Source organism: Pongo pygmaeus, chromosome 19 (assembly GCF_028885625.2).
Source record: "Pongo pygmaeus isolate AG05252 chromosome 19, NHGRI_mPonPyg2-v2.0_pri, whole genome shotgun sequence".
NCBI lineage: Eukaryota > Metazoa > Chordata > Mammalia > Primates > Hominidae > Pongo > Pongo pygmaeus.
This window is the reverse complement of record NC_072392.2, coordinates 44,718,818-44,739,536: the sequence shown is the minus strand read 5'-3', so window position 1 is coordinate 44,739,536 and position 20,719 is coordinate 44,718,818. Positions and strand designations below refer to the sequence as shown.

Sequence of the window (20,719 nt, the reverse complement as noted above, 5' to 3'; positions counted from 1 at the left end):
AGCAGCTGATGAGGCAGGTATCACTATCTCTATGTTACAGGTAAGAAACCCAGCTGAAAGCCAGCAGGAACTGGCACAGGGTCACCCAGCTGGGAAGTAGAGCAGGGATGTGCCCCAGGCAGTCTGATGCAGAAACTGCCTCTAGTCTATGAATCTTTGCCTCTGATGGATCAGAAGAGGGAGTCAGGGGAATCCTTGGAGCTCCAAACACTGCTTTGAAAGCCACCCCTCAAAGAACTGGAGAGTTGGAGAGAGAGGCTTTGGCAAGAGCTCAATAGAAACACTGTTTATTCAAATGACAGGCAGGAAGCGGTGGCAGCAGCAGGGGGGAAAGGGCAGCCAGGCAGGGGCTGGGCAGTGCTTCCCTGTGTCCCCTGCAATCCTGCTTGGACAGCCACCCGGCTGTTGGCATCTGGGTCAGAAATACTTTCCCTCCTCTCCCTCCTGCCCCAAACTGAATAAATAGCATCCCTCTCCCCACGAGAGCTAGGGGAGACTCATGTGCTGAGTTTGGTGCCCCAGTCATAGCCCAGAGTCCGGTGAGGGCAGAAGTTCAAAATGGCTTGTAGGGAGTAGAATACAAAACTATTCTACTCATTCTCACCTTCCTCTTCCTCCTCCCTGCCACACTCCCCTCCCAGCCTGGTCCCAAGACAGGTGGTCGGTGAGGGTCTGGAGTGGGAGAATTGTTGCCTAGCATACACTGAGCTCAAGTTCACAAGGCCGTCCAGCCTGTCACCCATCCAGGTTGACCACCAAAGAGAACGTCACTTCACGCCACTTTATGGACAGAAAAGGAGGGGCAGGGAGGGAGGCAGTGGGTGGCCAGGCCTTTCCCAGCCTCAGAGGTAACCAGAGTCCGAGCAGCAGGCCCCCTACCGATCCATCTCGTCCAGGAGTGGGGTGGCATCGCCAGCAATGGACATGGGGGTGCTTTCGATCATGGGGCTGGGGGAGGGCCGAGGTGTCAGCCGCTGCTTCTGTTTCCGCCGTTCTGCCTCCTTTTCTTGCAGCCACTGCTCCGCCATTTTCCCCCAGTCGATGGCTGCATGGCTGTTGGACCTGGGAGGGGAAGAAAAATTGAGATTGAGACTTTGCTAAAAGGAAGTCTTCCCACCAATCACTGTACCCTTGCGGAAAGGAACCTCATACCTATGGGCAGCAGCCCCTCTGCTGGGATGAGGGAGATACAGCAGCAGCTGGCTGCCACACTGCCCTCTTCTGTCTTTAGTCAGAAACTAGTGTTCCTGGCATATCATGTGGTCAGGGCCCTCAGGATCCAGAGCACCTGCCTATGCTAAGCCTTTCGGCCTCCTGACAACACCTGCCCCTACCACTGACCTGCACTGTGCCACCATCCAGATACTTACTTTGGCTGCTGCTGCCGTTGCCGGGAGCTGGAGGAGGGCTGGGGCTGGGCCTGGGCCGACTGCGGGGTGGTGCTGGCCTGGAGCTGGTGGTACTGAGGGGTGGTGATGGGCTGGCTTGGGGTTGTGTAGGAGTAGCTAGGGGTCATTAATGGTGTGGCCACTGGCTGCTGGGCTGGCGTTGGGAATACCTGGAGAGGCAAGAACAGTTAAATAGGGATGGGTGTGGGGCTTGTTTGGCCTTGCTGTGAATTCTGGGTAAGCGCAAGGGTGGGCTCAGCAAAGCTTTCCAGATGATCCTCCACTGAGTATGTGCTTCTGACCAGCAGTGGGAAGGCTGTAGGTCGGCACCGAGCACACAGTGGTGCTCACTGGTCCTGACCATGTCAACTTTCTAGCGGCTTGCGGGTTCCAAATATCCCAAAGGCCTGTGGAAAGGTTATGCCCTCTCTTACCCTCTTCCCCTTCAAATGGGCCTGAGGACAAGGAATATCTGTTGGAGACAGTTACCAAGGCCGTGGCAGCCCCATCTGTGCATGTGAAGCCCCTTGTGGGCAATGCGAGAGGGCAGTCTATGGGCCCCACCCTGCACAGGGAGCCTCCCCACCAAGCCACATACGTGGTAAGCACTGCTGCCGCCTCCACTGCCGCCATAGCCATACTGGCTTGAGGCCCACTGGGCTGGGGTGGCATTAGGGTTCTGTCCTTGGCCTGTCACCGCAGCAATGGCACTGAACATCTGTGAAGTCATGTTCTGAGGCAGGGCATTCACAGCCCGTGTCAGATCTGTAAGCACACAGAGGCGGGGAGGGGCATGTTAGAGGTGAAAGTTCCTTTAGCTCCATCCTTCCCACCTCCAGTCCCAGGCTCAAGCTCCTCACCTGCAAGGTTGATGTTGGCTGGGGTAGCATTGATAGAGGCAGGTGTCCGGGTCCTGCTGCTGCTGCTAGGGGTGATGCCTGCAGGAAGTGGTTATTTAGTTACATCCCTCCAGAAACCTATTTTTGGTTTCCCAATTCAGGGTGTAGAAGGGGCACTGAAGTAGGTGGAGGGAGGAAGGGAAGCTGCATAGGCACAGTGGATGGAGAACCTTCCTGATGCTGGGAGGCTGCGGGAGGAGTAAGACAGCTGCAGTGACAGCCTACTCCTCACCTGGTCCCCTAGGCTGGGACTACTCTGAGTCAGGTCCTCGGTGTTCCTCCAGCCATGTCCCTGAAGTCAGGAAGAGCAGAACTCACCTGGTACAGGATCCTGGTAGTGATCCTTAAACCATCTAAACAGTCCATTCACGGTTGGGAAGATCTGGCCCCGGTACCGGAATCCCTCTGGAGTCACTGTTACATATTCTATCCTGGGATTTTAGAAGGAAACATGCATCAGAAACCACTTGGGACCCACCACGAGAGTGACCAGAACAGATGCCCACCATGTGAAGTAGCCATTCTGGGTGCTAGGGGAAAGGAGAGATGACAGAGCCAGTCCCCAGGCCTGTGAAGGGAGGTGAGCAGCACATGGCAGAATATAGTCAAGACCAAGGAGTCAGTGGCCCCGTGTGCTGCATACAGGCTGCCGGAGGAAGGCTTGCTGGAGGCTGTGCTACCATACTGGGCTGCAGTATGAAGGCAGGATACTGCCGGTGAAGTGAGACGGAGGTTCCATAGTGCCAGGGTTGGAAGGGGCCTCCCAGAGCGGCAAATCACAACTCCCCTAAAGCAGGCATCTTTCTGCAGTGCCTGTGGAAGGTGGTAGTCTGCCCTTGTTCAACACTTCTGAGAGTAGCAGATAGTAGTTAAGAGGGGCTCTGGGTTAGTTCCAGTTCTAGTTCTAGTTTTAGCTCTGCCAATCACCACATATGACACGCTGCACCAAGTTACTAAACTTGAATCTGCTTCATTTGTCCAATGAGGACCACAGCACTTAAGCCTATGGGGTTGGTGTGAGGATAAATGAGAATGCACAGAGCACGTTCCACAATGCCTAAAGCTGGGTTGTGCTCAATAAAGGCCAGCTATCAATGGCAACCAGATAATGCTACATAGTACACAGTTCTCATTTCTATTAGGCTGACACCTGCCTCCTAACTCTTCCGTAAGTGTTAATTCTGCCACACAAGGAGAGTCAGCTCCTTTACCCAGAAGCTATCATGCTGCACCTGGTCCTGGTTAGAGCTCCCCACCCCGACCCAGTTTGCTCAACTGTTCCTCATAGGACACAGTTTCCAGCCCCACTTGGCCCTGGCTGCTGGCCTCTGGAAGCACACTGGTGAGTCAACAGGCTTCTCAAGAAATGAGCACAATATTCCAGATGTGCCCAAGATGGCACACGGTCCAGTCTAGGGCTTCCTGTCATCTGGCCAGTGAGGCCCTACTAATGCAGCCTGAGCTGTGCATCAGGTAAAGCCAGTACAGGGATAAAAGCAGAAGTGCACACGGCCTTGGCCAAAGGCCAATGGAAGGACGGGGGCAGGGCTTAGGCAGAGAAGGCAAGTGTGATTACCAGTCTGTATCACAGACACAAAGACGCTGGTCTAAGGAAACTGGACTTTGTCCTCTAGGTTCAGGGTAAGCGCTAGAGGGACTCAGATAAAGGAATACCTCAGGAAGGCCAGCCTGTCAGTCACACAGAAGCAGGCAGAGCAGGAGACAGAGCAGAACAGGAGACAGGCTCTCCTGACCACCGCTTCAGTGTGGGCGGAGTGAGCACATTACAGCAACAGTGAGCCACTGTGTGCAAGCCCTGGTGAGGGTGAGGCAGGCGGGGGACAGGAGAGACCAGTGTACTGGCCCCCAGTTTCTGCAATCAGGTGAAGACTGTCTGGTGACTCCTGTCACTCTGTGGGAGGGAGAGGAGGTGAAGGAACTCCTTTCTCACGGTGTTAAAGAAAGCGCCCTTCTTATGTGAATCCTTGCCTTTTTGCCTCGAAATCATCACCCTCTTTTCCCACCTCCAACCTCCACCTCTGTTCTAAACAGATGAGAGGAGAAAGGCAGTCCGGCAGAGCCAGAGAGGGCACTGCTCCGGGCCTCTCCCTCCCTTCTAGCCTGCCTATGAACCCCAGTGGCAGCACCTTCTCAGCACTAGTGCTCACCTGGGTTTACCCCGGGGCTGGTATCCCAGTAGGAACTTGCCGGGCAGTTCCTTGCAGGCACAGATGAAATAAGGGATGAAGGTGGGCTTCTCCTTCTTAGTTTTGATGAGCAGCTCCTCTAATTTCTGGGGGTAGAATGAGGGGGAGAGGTTGGGATAGCAGCATGCTTGGTACACAACGTCTGGTGCACACACGATGTACACTTCCTTCACCGCCTGAGTGTCCCCTATACTGAAGGGAAAGCGTACATCCTTAAGTGATTGGCAAGTGTTATTCCTCAGAGGGCCCTGGGCTTACCTTGCGGTCCCCACCGCTGCAGTCCTGATAATACTTGTGATTCAGAAGATCCCGGGCGAAGGATGCCATGGGCTGGACATAGCGAGCAACAATCTCATCCAAATCTTCGAATTCCTGTGGGAAGAAGGTAAAGGCCCCATGTGTCATATCCAGAGCTGAGACTCTTGGCCCTTGATCAAATCCATCCAGAAGAGAAACCATGGGAGGGGATGGGCTTCTCAGTCCTGCTGAAGCCTCACTCCATAGCAAAGTCCCCTCAGCTTATCCATCTCTGTCATGTCCAGATATATTAGCTCACAGGGCATAAAGTCCTTTAAATCCTGACTTTGATTCTCCCCTAGTGCTTGAGAACAAGAGGAAAATTCACCAGATTTCTCTTCACTGAAAACAGAAAAGAGAAACTTGATATATGTGGGTGCGTACATATGTGTATTTTCTCCTCTTCCTCCACTAGCTCTCTCTCGGTAGACTATTTTAACATTTGGAGGACAGGGAAGGAGGGGACAAAATAAAATTGATATCAAATGACTCATTCCGCAAACCACCTCCCGTTTTGTTGCTGTGCACAGCTAAAATACCTATGACCCCAGTTACTAATGTCAGGTGAAGGCACCCTGAAGGGCGCCTTTCTGGAAGCAGGAGTGGGATGGGAGGCAGGCAGGCACTGGCTCTCACCTCACTGTTGATCCACAGAGTGGCTCCCAGGCTGAAGGCATTTTCCTTGCCCTCCTCCCGCACATCCACATGCTGGTAGATGCCATCACTGACTTTCCAGGTCACTGTCAGGTGGTTCTCGCCCTTGCTGCTTGGTCGGATAATCACATCACCCTGGTCCATGGTCTCCATCATCTTTTCTGCTTGCTTGAAATTGATATTATGGAAGGATGGGTGTGCGATCACTCTCTTGATGTATGCTGAAGAGGGCAGAAAAGCAGTACAGACTGGGTGATGGGGCTAAGAGCTGGCAGCAACAGGACAAACCAGGCCTTCGTTTCTTATTTATTTATTGAGTTGGGGTGCTCTGTCATCCAGGCTGGAGTGCCAGTGGCACAATCATGGCTCACTGTAGCCTCGAACTCCTGGGCTCAAGCGATCCTCCTGTCTCAGCCTCTAAAATAGCTGGGAATACCGGTGCACATCACCATGCCTAGCCCCCTTTTTTTTTTTTTTTTTTGAGACAGAGTCTCATTCTGTCACCCACGTTGTAGTGCAGTGGCACATTTTTGGCTCACTGCAACTTCTCCCTCCTAGGTTCAAGCAATTCTCCTGCCCCAGTAGCTGGGATTACAAGCGCCCACCACCAGGCCTGGCTAGTTTTTGTATTTTTAGTACAGATGGGGTTTCACCATTTTGGCCAGGCTCGTCTTGAACTCCTGACCTCAAGCGACCCGCCTGCCTCAGCCTCCCAAAGTGCTGGGATTACAGGCGTGAGCCATCGCACCTGGCCTTTTTTTTTTTTTGAGACAGAGTCTCACTCTATCACCCACGTTGTACTGCAGTGGTGCAATTTCGGCTCACTGCAACTTCTCACTCCTGGGTTCAAGCAATTCTCCTGCCTCAGTAGCTGGGATTACAGGTGCCCACCACCACACCTGGGTAGTTTTTGTATGTTTGGTATAGACAGGGTTCACCATTTTGGCCAGGCTGGTCTTGAACTCCTGACCTTAAGTGATCCACCTGCCTCAGCCTCTGAAGTGCTGGGATTATAGGCATGAGCCACCGTACCTGGCTCCTGGTTAATTTTTAAATTTTTTTTTGTAGAGATGGGGTCTTACTAAGTTGCCCAGGCTGGTCTTGAACTCCTGGGCTTAAGTGCTCCTCCTGCCTTGGCCTCCCAAAATGCAGGGCTACAGCCATGAGCCACCCTGTTTGGGCTTAATTTCTGACCCACTATGGGATTCTGAGACTCTTTCACCTTCTCTGGGCTTGGATTAGGTGATATGAAGGACATGTTCACCTGGGCTCCTAGGACACTGTAAGAATGAGGCTTTAAGAGTCACAAGGCATTAGCAAAGAAAATGTGACCCAAAAGACTCTGGGTTCCAGCCCTACCTATGACTTTTTCATGACATCTCCAGGCCTTAGCACCTCAAAGCTGAGTCCCCACTTCCACTGGGAGACTGACACATGTGCATCCTGTGGCCTGAATCCTGCATTGGGAGAACTGCCAAGATTCAGGTTGCACAGAGATGGTGGGAGGCATACTCACTGGTCCGCTGCTGCTTCCGCTTCATGTCCTCCTCCTGCTTGTGGTCTGCAGCTTCAGCATCAAAGTCATAGTAGGTGTCTTTGGGCAGCTTCCACTCATTGTTCCTGTCCATGAGGTCTGATGTGCGGCAGGTCAGGTCTGCACTGAACTTCTCAATGTCAATCTTCATGATGCGGCAGTGAACAGTCATTCCCACCTAGATCCACAGAACATTTAAGCTGGAAGGGACAAAGATGATCTAGCCCGATGCCCTATTTCACACATGAGAAAACCAAAGTCCAGGCAGAAAGGTGTAAGGTGTAAAGTGACTTGCCCAAAGCCAGCTAGCTGCTGCATGGCAGACTGGGAGTTTGGGGTGGAATCTTGTCTGTAGACTACAGGCGAAGCCCTGCACTGATGCCTCCACTCTGGACAGGAAAACCAGCTGGAGCCTGCTGGATCTACCCTGTCCCTGGCACTCTTCTCTTCTCCCATGAAGTTGCTTAGTTACTGCTCCCAAGGTGCCATCAAAGGTTGACTCCCCCGACCCCCCCTTTTTTTTTTGAGACAGTCTCACTCATTGCCCAGACTAGAGTGCAGTGGCATGATCTTGGCTTACTGCAACCTCCACCCGCAGGGTTCAAGCGATTCTCCTGTCTTAGCCTCCCAAGTAGCTGGGATTACAGGTGTGCGCCACCATGCCCGGCTAATTTTTGTATTTTCTGTAGAGACGGGGTTTCACCATGTTGGCCAGGCTGGTCTCGAATTCCTGACTTCAAGGAATGATCCACCTACCTTGGCCTCCCGAAGTGCTGGGATTACAGGTGTGAGCTGCCATGCCTGGCCTGACTTCCCTTTTTGAAGGGGAAGCAAAATAATAGCTGTTTTCTGTATCTTACCCTTGATATGAGCCCTTCTGTCTAAGTAGTGGCAAAAGCCAGTCATTCTGCGTCACTCTTCTCCTTGTGAAAAATCTCCCCAGCTTCACTTATTAGAACTATCTTTCCCTAGCCCTCCTAAGTCATAGTTCTCAGGGGTTCACAACACTCAGAACCAGTGAATTTGGCAGAGCTGGTACCAGCTATGTCACCAACTGGGTGATTCTGAAAAAAGTTGAATTTCTCTGACATAAGACAACATTTCCATTTCCATCAGCATGTGAGATTAGAGACAACACATGTCGATGTCAGTGCTGGTATCTAGTGGGTGCATAATATATGGCTGGAAAATTAACAGAACAGAAATGGAGCCTAGAGATTTCCTCCCCATCCACAGACACCATCTCAAGGTTCCTTCTGGGTTATCTGGTTCTGCCTAGAGGATCCAGAGGCTCCCTGTGCACAGGGACTGTGCCATGCATTATTTTCCACCCTCTAAAGCACTGACGCCTGGTCTTGGGAGAAGAGGCAGAGCCTTTCTGTTTCACAGCATGTAATGCTGGGCCCTGCCCTCTGGACTGAACTGCAGCTTCCCACACAGGAAGAGCCCTCTCCCAAAGGACTGGGAACTTGCTGAAATTTCACAAAGGCAGTGAACAAAAGCTGCTACTCATTCAAATGCTTCTCACCCTAGCTTCTTTCAACTAGTTATAAATCTTCCCTGAAACACTTCCCACCAGCAGCCACTGGGAACAGAGCCTAACTTATGGTGGGGACAGCCCAAAGTTAAAGACAGCCTGATCTGGGCAGCTGAAAATTGCGCTACGACCTTAGGACAGTCAGTCCTCTACCTTCACTCGTTCTTCCGGCCGCTTTACCACTTTGTCACTGAGGAATTTGGTGGGGATGAAGCCGGTGACACCATTGTCTAGCCGTGTTTTGACACCGATGGCCTGGCCTGGGCACGAACCGCTATCAAAGTGGTTCCACACCTGAAGAGGGCATGAGGAGAGGAGCTTGATTATCAAGATTCTGGAGATCACTCATTCAGAAAAGAGCTCCCAGAGGTGTTGTAATTTCTTTTATCATTGACACCTTGCACCATGATCTGAAAACACAATGACTTAGTCATCTGCCAAGACAGAATTTGAACATCTACAAAGTCCCTTGTCTCATAGCTGATGCTTGGCACCACTGGCCATCAGAGGAATCTTTTTCTTTTTTTTTGAGATGGAGTCTTGCTCTGTTGCCCAGGCTGCAGTGCAGTGGCGCAATCTCGGCTCACTGCAACCTCTGCCTGTCGGGTTCAAGCCAATTCTCGTGCCTCAGCCTCCTGAGTAGGTGGGATTACAGGCATGCATCACCACACAGGGCGGATTTTTGTATTTTTAGTAGAGATGGGGTTTCACCATGTTGGCCAGGCTGGTCTCGAACTCCTGACCTCAGGTGTTCTGCCCACCTCAGCCTCCCAAAGTGCTGGGATTACAGGCGTGAGCCACCACACCTAGCCATCTTTTTCTTATGACAGGATCACTCTTTTGCCTAGGCTGAAGGGTAGTGGTGCAATCAGGGTTCACTGCAGCCTCAATCTCCCAGGCTCAAGTGATCCTTCCATGCCGGCCTCTCAAGTAGCTGGGACTATAAGCACACGCCCCCAAGTCTGGGTAATTCTTTTTTTTTTTTTTTTTTTGAGACAGTCTTGCTCTGTTGCCCAGGCTGGAGTGCAGTGGCGCAATCTTGGCTCACTGTAAGCTCTGCCTCCCGGGTTCATGCCATTCTCCTGCCTCTGCCTCCCGAGTAGCTGGGACTACAGGTGCCCACCACCACACCCAGCTAATTTTTTGTATTTTTGGTAGAGACGGGGTTTCATCATGTTAGCCAGGATGGCCTCGATCTCCTGACCTCGTGATCCACCTGCCTTGGCCTCTCAAAGTGCTGCGATTATAGGCGTGAGCCACCGCGCCTGGTTAAGCCTGGGTAATTTTATTTTATAGAGACAGGGTTTTGCCATATTGCTCAGGCTGGTCTTGAACTCCTGGGCTCAAGCACTCCACCTGCCTCGGCCCCTGAAAGTGCTGGGATTACTGGTGTGTGACTGTGCCCCATCCTCTTTTATGTTTATCCAACTTAGCTGCAACTGAGGCCCCTCCCTTTTTTTTTTTTTTTGAGATGGGAGTCTCACCACCACACCCTGCTAATCCTTGTATTTTTAGTAGAGACGGGGTTTCATCATGTTGGTCAGGCTGGTCTGGAACTCCTGACCTCAGGTGATCCAACCGCCTCAGCCTCCCAAAGTACTGGGATTACAGGCATGAGCCACTGTGCCTGGCCTGGCCCCTCCCCACTTTACTTTTATTTTTATTTTTTGAGACAGAGTCTTGCTGTCGCCCAGGCTGGAGTACAGTGGTGCGATCTCGGCTCACTGCAGGCTCCGCCTCCCAGGTTCACACCATTCTCCTGCCTCAGCCTCCTGAGGAGCTGGGACTACAGGCGCCCGCCACCATGCCCGGCTAATTTTTTGTATTTTTTAGTAGAGACGGGGTTTCACCGTGTTAGCCAGGATGGTCTCGATCTCCTGACCTCGTGATCTGCCCACGTCAGCCTCCCAAAGTGCTGGGATTACAGGCGTGAGCCACCGCGCCTGGCCGGCCCCTCCCTTTTTAAAAAAAGGAGATGGGGTCTTGCTATGTTGCCCAGGCTGGCCTCGAACTCCTGCGCTCAAGAAATCCTCCCAAATTAGCCTCTGATGTAGCTGGCACTATACGTACGTGCCACCATGCCTGTCTGCCATTTTGTTTTGACCCAGCGACCAGCAACCATAAGAAGTTTCTTTTTTTTTTGAGACGGAGTCTTGCTCTTTCGCCCAGGCTGGAGTGCAGTGGCACTATCTTGGCTTACTGCAAGCTCCATCTCCTGGGTTCATGCCATTCTCCTGCCTCAGCCTCCCGAGTAGCTGGGACTACAGGCGCCCGCCACCGTGCCTGGCTAATTTTTTGTATTTTTAGTAGAGACCGGGTTTCACCATGTTAGCCAGGATGGTCTCGATCTCCTGACCTCATGATCCGCCCCCGCCTTGGCCTCCCAAAGTGCTGGGATTACAGGCGTGAGCTACCGTGCCCGGCTGACCATAAGAAGTTTCTACGTCAGCCTTTTTTTTTTTTCTTTTCTGAGATGAAGTCTCATTCTGTCACCCAGGCTGCAGTGCAATGGTATGATCTCGGCTCACTGCAACCTCCGCCTCCTCGGTTCAAGTGATTCTCCTGCCTCAGCCTCCCGAGTAGCTAGGATTACAGGCATGTGCCACCACAACTGGCTAGTTTTTGTATTTTTAGTAGAGATGGGGTTTCACCATCTTGGCCAGGCTGGTCTCGAACCCCTGACCTCAGATGAACTGCCCACCTTGGCACCCCAAAGTGCTAGGATTATAGGCGTGAGCCACCGTGCCCAGCTATGTCAGCCTTCTCAGAAGGGACTTCATGCTAAACCTGTGTGTTTCCTATCCATCTTCCTTCTTTATGTACTTGTTTGGTAAGAGAATGATCTAGAACACCCTCATTTCTGATTCCCTTCTAGGCACCGAGATCACTCAACCAAGGAAATCCACTGAGCAAGATAACGCTGCAGCACACACCTCGCTTAGTTCAGGGAAATTGTCCTGCTGACAGAAGGGGCACTGCCACAGCCCTGTCTCATCATTGCGGATCGCCTGGTCATAGCTCTCACCCTGGGGACGCCTGTGGGCGATGCCAGTGACATTGCAGATGATGAGCTTTCCTGCAAGAAGGAAAGAGGATGGGGAGCAGGCTCAGAGAATGTGGAGAGAACTTCTTTCCACCAGCCTTTCAGTGACAGAATATCTGACTTCCTTCCCATCCTTGAAGAGGGAACTCTTCCTGATTTTTATTTATTTATTTTTGAGATGAAGTCTTGCTCTGTTGCCCAGGCTGCAGTGCAGTGGCGCCATCTCGGCTGACTGTAACCTCTGCCTCCCAGGTTCAAGGAATCCTCCTGCCTCCGCCTCCCGAGTAGCTGGGATTACAGGTGCCCACCACCACGCTCAGCTAATTTTTGTATTTTTAGTGGAGATGGGGTTTCACCATGTTGCCCAGGATGGTCTCGAACTCCTGGCCTCAAGCAGTCTGCCTGCCGTGGCCTCTCAAAGTGCTGGGATTACAGGCATGAGCCACTGTGCCTGGCCGTTCCCCTGATTTGATGATAGGGGAAAATAAAGCCTATAAGAAGACTAACTGCATGAAGATTCCACAGCACACTGGAAGCACATTTGACCTTAAATTCAGTTTTGACTTCCAGTCCAGGACTCTTCAGTCTTTTAAAATGCTCTCGTGGTCTTCCCCATGCACAACACAAACCTGCCTCAATCTGCTGGAACTGCTGCTTGGTTTGAATGTACACGGTAAACATACCCCCTGCCCCCAGTGAAAAAACGACCCCAGAATTTACCAATGTAGAAGGTCTCTGGTGTTTCTTTGGTTAACATATTGAAGATCTCCTCTGTGTTGGGAGAGCGGTAGGCTGTCCGGAGGTCCTTATATCGACAGCTCAGCTCTGCCCGGATGTCATAGAGTGTGATGTGTTTGTCACCATAGCCCTAGGGAAGAAGCCCATCAAGAAGAGCCTTGCAGCTGCCCCCCAACCTGAGCCTCAAGGAGTTCCAGGGAAGGGGCGGGCCTCTTCAGATGAGAGTAAGTTTCCGTCAGGGCTTCTTCTTTTCTTTCCATCAACATTTACTAAAGATGGTTTTCAAACTTAGCCATGAAACACTTTAATCAAAATGCTTTATGGAACCCCAATGAGTCCACAGATAAATGCAAAGCTGTGCTGTTAGAAAGGAGGAAAGGGGGCCTAGATGGAAACTGTAGTACTGATATCCTCCCAACTCCCTCCTGCCCCTTGTAATTATGGTGGCAATCTCTGAGACTTCCCTGGCTCCTTAACAAGCAGACCAAAAACTTCCTTGAGGAGCCCAGTAGAGCAGGGCAGGGAGATGAGGATCAAGTCTGCCATACTAACAGTATCAGGCTTTTTCTGCACACTCACTGCCCAAGTCTCCTACCAACCTGGCCACTTGGGATGGGTTTTCCTGCCGGGCCTTCCATGCTGTCCCTTACCTGCCTCTCCAGCTCTTCTGCAAAGGCATCAAGGTCCAGGTCTTTGAGTCGTTCTGGGTTTTCCAAGATTTCTTCAAGGGCTCCTGCAGGATTGGCATCCTCGGCTGATTCATCGTATTCCAGGGCATCCACTGCCATCTTCCTAGCCCACTCATAAGTCTCAGGGTGGACACGGGAACCATCAAGGACTTCAATATATGAGTCAGTGCTGGAGGAAAGGAAGAAAAGGAACAGGATATAGAACGATAAGCTTCTAGTAACAACCCAAATGTCCACCAATGCGGAACTGGTTAAATAAATTAGGGCACCTCCATACAATGGAATACTATACAGCCATTAACAAGAATGAGGTAGATCTATGTGTGCTGACATGGAAAGATGGCCACAATATATTGATACGTGAAAAATGCATTGCAAAAACACTATGAACCATATGATCCCATTTTTGTAGTAAATGGGTAGTTAGTAAATGCATAGCAAAAATAAAATTTAGAAAAACTATAGTATACATAAAATTGTTATGGTAGTTATCTCTGGGGGGTGGGATTATGGGGGACTTCCACTTTCTGCATAATATTTCTATATGTTGAATTTTATATGATGAACTTATATGAGTCTCATAATAAGATAAATCAAGAAAGGGGAAAAAAACCTTTGAAAATTTGCTGATAGCTATTTTCCCCCATAAAGCCTTCCCAGGCTGGTCTTGCCCGTGCACTCACATGGACCTATGTTATTCGTGGAGTGTTACAGCAAAGCTGAGTGGAAAATGAAGTTTTAGAACTTGAAGCCTATTTCCCCACTGATTTCCATTACTGAATGAGGAGCTATGTGCCCGTGGAAAAGATCCTCCAAAGACTGAGTTGATAACTTCTGGAGAGGAAGAGGTCAATAGTGAAGTCCAAAGTCCAAGTGAATAGAACTTTCTCTTAATAACATCATCTCAAAACATACCAAATCTCTCTCCCCCTTCCTTATCTCTTCATACCCCCAAACTCCTTTTTCATTGCCCCTGCTATTCCCACCCTTATCTGGCCACAACAAACCATAATAATAAAAAAGCAAGTTTGTGTTTACTGAACAAAATCTTGTGTTTTCCATGCTTAATTTATAAGCTAAGCTGGTACTTTTTATGTTTCTCTCACACAAAAAATGTTTCACATAATTGAACCGATCTTTTCCATAGGTCAGGGGCTCTTGACTGAATAAAGTTCCTTACCTTTTCTTTAAAACATTTCCTAAGTTAAAATGGCTTGTGGCCCTTTGATAGCCCTAACCCCTGAAACCCAAAAACAAAGCCCACAAGGGAATTCCTCCTGCCCCATCCAGGCAGAGGGCATCACCTGTCCCCCAGGGAGGCCGTGTCGATCTTGAGGAAGCCAGCACAATTCATGAAGACTTTGGGACCCATGTGGCACATGGTGACCAGCTGGGTCCGGCTCTCGAGCCGGGTGTTGTTCTGCTTCAGGATCTGGGGGAGACAGCTGGACTGAGCCAGGGCAGTAAGCAGACCCCACCTTCCCAGACTGTTCCAGTCTCTATTAAACCCTCATAAAAAAAACTCTGTCCCACCCAGTATCTAGTTGAGCACTACAGCATGCTATCAACCACTCAGAATTAAAAAAAAAAAGTTTTGCTTTAAATGGGAAAATAATAAACAAATAAATGATGTTATACCTACACCAAAGACCATATACAACTAATGTATGGCTTATAAGTTACAAGTTAACACTAGTTGGCCGGGCACAGTGGCTCATGCCTATAATCCCAGCACTTTGGGAGGCTGAGGCGGGTGGATCACCTGGGGTCAGGAGTTTAAGACCAGCCTGGCCAACATGGTGAAACCCCGTCTCTACTAAAAATACAAAAAATTAGCTGGGTGTGGTGGTGCAAGCAGCAGTGAAGGGCACAGCTTTGGCCAACTGGGTCTGAAGTCAGACTCTTGACTCTCACTAGCTGAGTGATTTTGGACAAGTCACTGACCTTGGTCCTCCTGATCTCTCAAATTATACCGACAAAGTATATATTCATATTCAATGAAATGGCAAGTTTTAAAATTTCTGAATTCACTCCAATCCTACCTTCAGGAGGTGGGTCCCTTTCCGAGGTCCCAGGCCACAAACATACTGGATCAAGGCCTGGCTGTAAGGGTGGGCAATGGCACGGTTGACATCGACCCCGACCTCATTGACTCGGTTGATAAATTCACAGTACAAGGCGTTGAGCAGCTCCTCTTTCACCACATGCTCCTGTTGACATTCAGCAGGCAGGATTAAGGTCATTCTGCCTTTCCCTTCACCCGAGGCTGCCTGTCAAATCCTACTCACCTGCAAGGGGTGAAACTTGAGACACAGGATGTCTTCATCGGAACTGCACACCTGGGCAAATTCAATCAGAGGGTCCTGGATGCGCCGGGCCAGGGAGACGGCCTGTCTCAGCACTGGAGGGTAATCCCGGAACTCTGCCTAGAGTCAAACGAGGGTCAGCAGGGCCTTAAAATCCCCTTAGCTACAACATCAAGAGGAAATCCAAACCATTCTGGTTTGAATCATTTTCTCTGCTTCTCTGGGATCTTTTTTCCTGAGACCGATTTAATTTCTGGGACTCCCAATCTGAACCGTAACTTCAAAATGGAGAACTTCTGCATGGATAAGTACACAGGTACACTCCTGTGCCCTTGATAACCTTTGTTTCCCAATTTAATCTCTTTGGGATTAATAGCACTTGCCTGGGCAGGCCCTAAGGGTGGGGCTCCAGCATTACCTCTGACTTCTTGCTGTTCATATAGAGAATGGCCAACTCGTTGTCAACCAGCTCTACCCCAATAGATGACAGCTGCTGGCCCTGGTCCAGCTCATGTACAATGCGCTTCACATCTTCAATCAACATCTGGGCGTCCCTGGTGGGATGAATGTTGGTCAATGAATACGTTTTCTTAGGGATGGACAGTCTCATGACTGCCTTGGGGGTGAAGAGGTAGGGGAGGAAAGGGCTTTGAAGAAAATGAGGTCAAACATCCCCAGGGACACTCCCTGCACAAGCACAAGCCCTATCTGTTATGGGCATATGCCAGATTCAATAATAAGGGATGAGTCGGGTCACAGCCTTAAACCAGGTGTGGTCTAATCCCTACCTACCTGTTCTCTCCTGCAACTGTCACCACATGAGGCTTCTTATTCAGGAGAAATTTCTTTAGCGTTTCAATGTCTTGAGCCTGGATTGAAAGAAAATTGAAGCTGAATGGCTCTGAGGATGTAAAGATTTCAGGAAATTCTGTCTCCCTATGTTGGAGATATTGTAAGAACTGGAAGTCTTCAGAAGCTATCTGGTCCAAGGTGCTACCAAGGAACTATTTCCACCTCTTCCTGAAAGTTGGCCAACCCTGTCTCTGCTTAATAATTCCACTGACTAGAACTGCACTCCAGTGGTACTAGCTGCCACTGGCTAGGTCGCAAGAATGAAGTTAGGAAACCATTCTTTTTTTATTGTAAACCAAAATCTAATACTTAGCCATTGGTTCTAGTTTTGATGAAGCAAAACAAAGAACTAGCAGCTGCCCTCTTTTGGGTGAGGGCCCTTTGAAAAGGTCAACATGGTTAAGTATATTTCCTTCAGCTTAAAGATGTCCAGTTTCTTATGATTTAGTTTCCAGTGCCTCACACTCCTGCATGTCCTCCTTTTGTGGCTATTTCATTTGTGGTGTGACTTTTGCTAAAATGAGAGTAGTTAGAACTATGATATTCTGATCTCCATTTCAAGATTTTAAGGGCTGGGTGCAGTGGCTCACACCTGTAATCCCAGCACTTTGGGAGGCTGAGGCAGATGGATCACTTCAGTCTAGGAGTCTGACACCTGCCTAGGCAACATGGTGAAACCTCCTTGTCTCTACAAAAAATACAAAAATTAGCCAGGTGTGGTGGTGCACGCCTCTGGTCCCAGCTACTTGGAAGGCAGGAGGATCACTTGAGCCTGGGAAGCAGAGGTTGCAGTGAGGTGAGTTCTTGCCACTGCACTCCAGCCTGGCGACGGAGCAAGACTCTGTTTCAACAACAATAATAATAATAATAATAATAATAATAATAATAAAATTTAAAAAATAGTTGTTTCTTAAGAAGTTTTTCTTTCAAGAATGGGGCTCTGTCAACAAAACTGAAAGATACTACAGATACCATTAGGATAAACAAAATTCAGAAATATACCAACCAAATGAATTGAAAGTCTTCTTTCCCTGGAAAAAAGAGACCCTGAAAGGCTAAAGCAGGGAAAAGGCTGGCTTCATGCCTCAGTGGCTTTCAGCTGCTGGAACAGCCTGACCCAGATGCTGGTAAGAAAAGAGGCAGTTAAAGCAACTCCAGAAGCACACAAGGCCTAGAAACTGGCCTCAAGCCAGAAGCAAATCCTGTACCAGATAACTTCAGTGCCATCTACTGATCATGGAAGTGAGGCATCCCAGGGGACAAGTCAGTGACCAGATCAGACACAATCAGTCTTGCATAGGATGTTGCTTAGACCATAAACACTTATCTCCACTGAATCATAAGACATACTCCAGATGTACACTTAGTATCCTCGTCCTCTCGTCCTAGCCACTTGCCTTCTTTTCCCGCTCTTCCTCTCTCCATGCAGTTCGCCGTTTGGTAAAATGGGGCAGTCGAAGGAAGTCTGTCACTTCTCCTTCACCATTGACCAGGGCGCAGAACACAGGGTGATCTCTGCCAGACAGACAGAAAAACAAGAGTGCAATAATCAGCAATATGAAGTTATGAATGAGAGAAAAATGAAATTAGGAAGACAAGTAAGAGATGGTGCTGGGGAGGCAAAAATAGGCTGTTACCTGGCAGAGGAGAAAGCAATGCCGAGGACTCGAATGCCCTTCCCTTGGTTCTCGTCCATAAAGTCGTCATCTTCTTCCACCTGCTGATCTGGTCGGTAGGGTGCCACTCTCAACCAATTGTAGAGCTTTCGACTACAGGCCTGGGGGAAGAGACACAACAGATATTACATACACGATGACATTATGGTCATCAGGCTCACCAAGTGTGCTATAGAAACACACTCATACACACATGTGCGAGGGTGTGTACTCTTATGTGCAGATGTTCCTAGCCATTGGCAGGCTTACCACCTGAAGACATATCTTGCTTGTGGAAACAGGAGAGTATACAGAGAACAGTGATATAAACAAAGAATGTTTGGATGAGTGGGGGTGGGGGAGGGAAGAAGCTCCTGGAGCAGAGAGGTCTTGGAGGTGGCCCCTGTGGCCTTGTTAGCATTCCCTCTCAGATTATGCTTCACCTGCCCCCTGTGTTTCTCCATTAGCTATGGGACTATTCCTAAGGGGTTCCTTCATGCCCAGCTATAGTTTGGGGAAATCATATGACTAAAAATCATGAGTCTCGGCCAGGCGTGGTGGCTCACGCCTGTAATCCCAGCATTTTGGGAGGCCAAGGTGGGCAGATCATGAGTTCAGGAGATCGAGACCATCCTGGCTAACACGGTAAAACCATGTTATTTTATACTAAAAATATAACATATTTTATACTAAAAATATAAAAAATTAGCTGGGTATGGTGGTGGGCGCCTGTAGTCCCAGGTACTCGGGAGGCTGAGGCAGGAGAATGGCGTCAACCTAGGAGGTGGAGCTTGCAGTGAGCCGAGATCACGCCACTGCACTCCAGCCTGGGCAACAGAGCAAGGCTCTGTCACCAAAAAAAAAAAAAAAAAACAAACATGAGTCTCTGTCCTCACCTTTATGACATATTCCTTGGCTTCAGCCAGCAGCTTGTTCTTGAGTTCTTTGGCCATCTGCACATAGAGGAACTGCTGTAAAGCCCGTTCGATGGCCATGGTGCGCTGCCGGTTCCACTCCTGCACCTGGTGGCTGAACTCATCTCGGTAGTAAAACTGTTTTATCTCTTCAAAATATGTCTGGTCGTTGCCATAGCTGAGAAGAGACACAAAGCTATGGTGTCAGGAATGGAGAAAAGGTGACACCCAATGTCCATGAACATTCTAAGCAAGCCAGAGACAACAGCCTGCTCAACTCTGAAATTGTGGTTCCCCACTCCTGAGGGGCCCTTCCCTCCACCAGACTCCTCACCAGGCCTTCCCCAGAGAGTCGCCAGCCCAGGGCTCTGCTTACCCTTCCACTCCCTTCATATCTATGCTGATGTCAATGGTTAGGAGCCCTTCGTCTTCAGCCAGGCATATCTTGAGAAACTGGTCATCTCTCAGTTCCTTAACAGGCTTGTTCTTTAAATACTTGAAGGAATAGGCATAATGGGCCTCATCCACATCCTGCACACATGAAGGGGGAATCATGAGCCTGTGGATGGGCTGGGCCAGGCCCCAGGAGAAAAGACAGCCTTTCTGCTTTCAGACACACAGCTCAGTGAAGTGGAAGGCAAGAAACTCAAGCCAATCGAAGAAGAGCTGGGGCGCATCTTGGATCAAAGCCCTTCACCCAGCTCACCTTTCTACCTTTCTTGGTGGGGGTTATATTTAGCTTGGCTCTCTCTTGGAAGGTTTGCCTCAGCACCTGCCGGACAAGGGGCTCACGGGCAATCTGCAGGGCTACCATGTAGCGGGCGCCTTCTAGCACAGCTTCTGGAGTAGGGAACTGGCTGTGGGGAAAATGGTGCAGCTACAGGACCAGGGTGTTGCGGCCCTCAGGCCCCTCCTCCTGTCAGCCACCTGCTGCATGCCTACCTGCAAACGTAATCCTTGGCCAGCTCCAAGGGCTCTGCGGGAAACTGCTCTGTCTCGTGCCGCTGGTAGCTGTCCCGCAGGTTCTCCCCAAACTGCTCGGGAGTAAGCCCAAACTTTTTGGCCAGGCCATCTAAAGCAAACAGAAGAGTGAACAGTAAGGCAGCAGATGGGCTGATAAACCTCTTGGCTTTCAGAATCTGGAGTTGGAATTCTGGGAACTAGCCTTTTTTATTTTCCTGAGACGGTCTCGCTCTGTTGCCCAGGCTGAAGTGCAGTGGTGTGATCATGGCTCACTGAAGCCTTAACCTCCTGGGCTCAGGTGATCCTCCCACTTCAGCTTTCCCGAGTAGCTGGGACTACAGGTGTGTCCCACCACTCCTGGCTAATTTTTTCTGTATTTTTTGTAGAGTTTTGCTATGTTGACCAGGCTGGCCTCCAACTCCTGGGCTCAAGTGATCCTCCCACCTTGACCTCCGAAGTGCTGGGATTACATGCGTGAGCCACTGTGCCCAGCTAGGGCACTGGAATTTAAAGAGGCCATGAATGAGCAGGACCAGGTGGTCAAAGAACAATGAAAAAACTGATTTTAAACACTTGATGGGCTCTTATAAGGCAGAAGAAACAGAGAGACGGGACTCTCTCCCTCCAATCATGAGTTTCCCATTATCTCAGGAAATTAGGGACAGGCTGAACCATCATGTGGGGCGGGAATGGGTGTGGAGAGGAAGTATTTTTGAAGACCAGGTAATAGGCTGGTTCAGGATTGGATTGGTGACTGACCCAGATAGCCTTTCTTTTTCCTACCTACCAGTCTTTTTTCTGGGTAACTCCCCTTGCTCAGGCTAGAATGCCTAAATCCCAAAGCAGCTAGCTTTTACCTAGCCCAGCACTCTGGCAGATGGTGTACATGTCTCGGCGAGAGGCTTGCTTGAGCTCGGGCCCCCTCTGCTCCTCATCTTCTGCCTCATCACCTTCACCTGGGAAGAAAACATGGGGAGATTTAGGGTTCTAGTTTCCAATCACTCCCAAGGATCTGACACATTAGGAGAAAAGCCTCAAAGGGT

The 20,719-nt window shown here is 49.9% G+C and overlaps 1 protein-coding gene across 2 annotated transcripts in view; it reads right to left on the bottom strand.

Moving 5' to 3' along the window:
- Positions 1–259: 259 nt before the first annotated feature.
- Positions 260–20,719, bottom strand: part of SUPT6H (SPT6 homolog, histone chaperone and transcription elongation factor) — a 40,223-nt gene continuing 19,763 nt past the window's right edge. For both annotated transcript variants that reach the window (XM_054458693.2, XM_063656076.1), the window contains exons 13-37: positions 20,534–20,632; positions 19,656–19,785; positions 19,420–19,570; positions 19,090–19,244; positions 18,696–18,891; positions 17,782–17,921; positions 17,542–17,659; positions 16,085–16,161; positions 15,711–15,846; positions 15,275–15,412; positions 15,029–15,196; positions 14,291–14,418; positions 12,948–13,155; positions 12,280–12,427; positions 11,450–11,592; positions 8,670–8,810; positions 6,962–7,157; positions 5,428–5,666; positions 4,753–4,866; positions 4,456–4,580; positions 2,606–2,718; positions 2,249–2,326; positions 1,987–2,153; positions 1,371–1,558; positions 260–1,062 (exon numbers count right to left, since the gene is read on the bottom strand). In XM_054458693.2, coding sequence (XP_054314668.1) covers positions 876–1,062; positions 1,371–1,558; positions 1,987–2,153; positions 2,249–2,326; positions 2,606–2,718; positions 4,456–4,580; positions 4,753–4,866; positions 5,428–5,666; positions 6,962–7,157; positions 8,670–8,810; positions 11,450–11,592; positions 12,280–12,427; positions 12,948–13,155; positions 14,291–14,418; positions 15,029–15,196; positions 15,275–15,412; positions 15,711–15,846; positions 16,085–16,161; positions 17,542–17,659; positions 17,782–17,921; positions 18,696–18,891; positions 19,090–19,244; positions 19,420–19,570; positions 19,656–19,785; positions 20,534–20,632 — 3,683 coding nt within the window. In that variant the 3' untranslated portion in view covers positions 260–875. The remainder of the gene's footprint in view (positions 1,063–1,370; positions 1,559–1,986; positions 2,154–2,248; positions 2,327–2,605; positions 2,719–4,455; positions 4,581–4,752; positions 4,867–5,427; positions 5,667–6,961; positions 7,158–8,669; positions 8,811–11,449; positions 11,593–12,279; positions 12,428–12,947; positions 13,156–14,290; positions 14,419–15,028; positions 15,197–15,274; positions 15,413–15,710; positions 15,847–16,084; positions 16,162–17,541; positions 17,660–17,781; positions 17,922–18,695; positions 18,892–19,089; positions 19,245–19,419; positions 19,571–19,655; positions 19,786–20,533; positions 20,633–20,719) is intronic.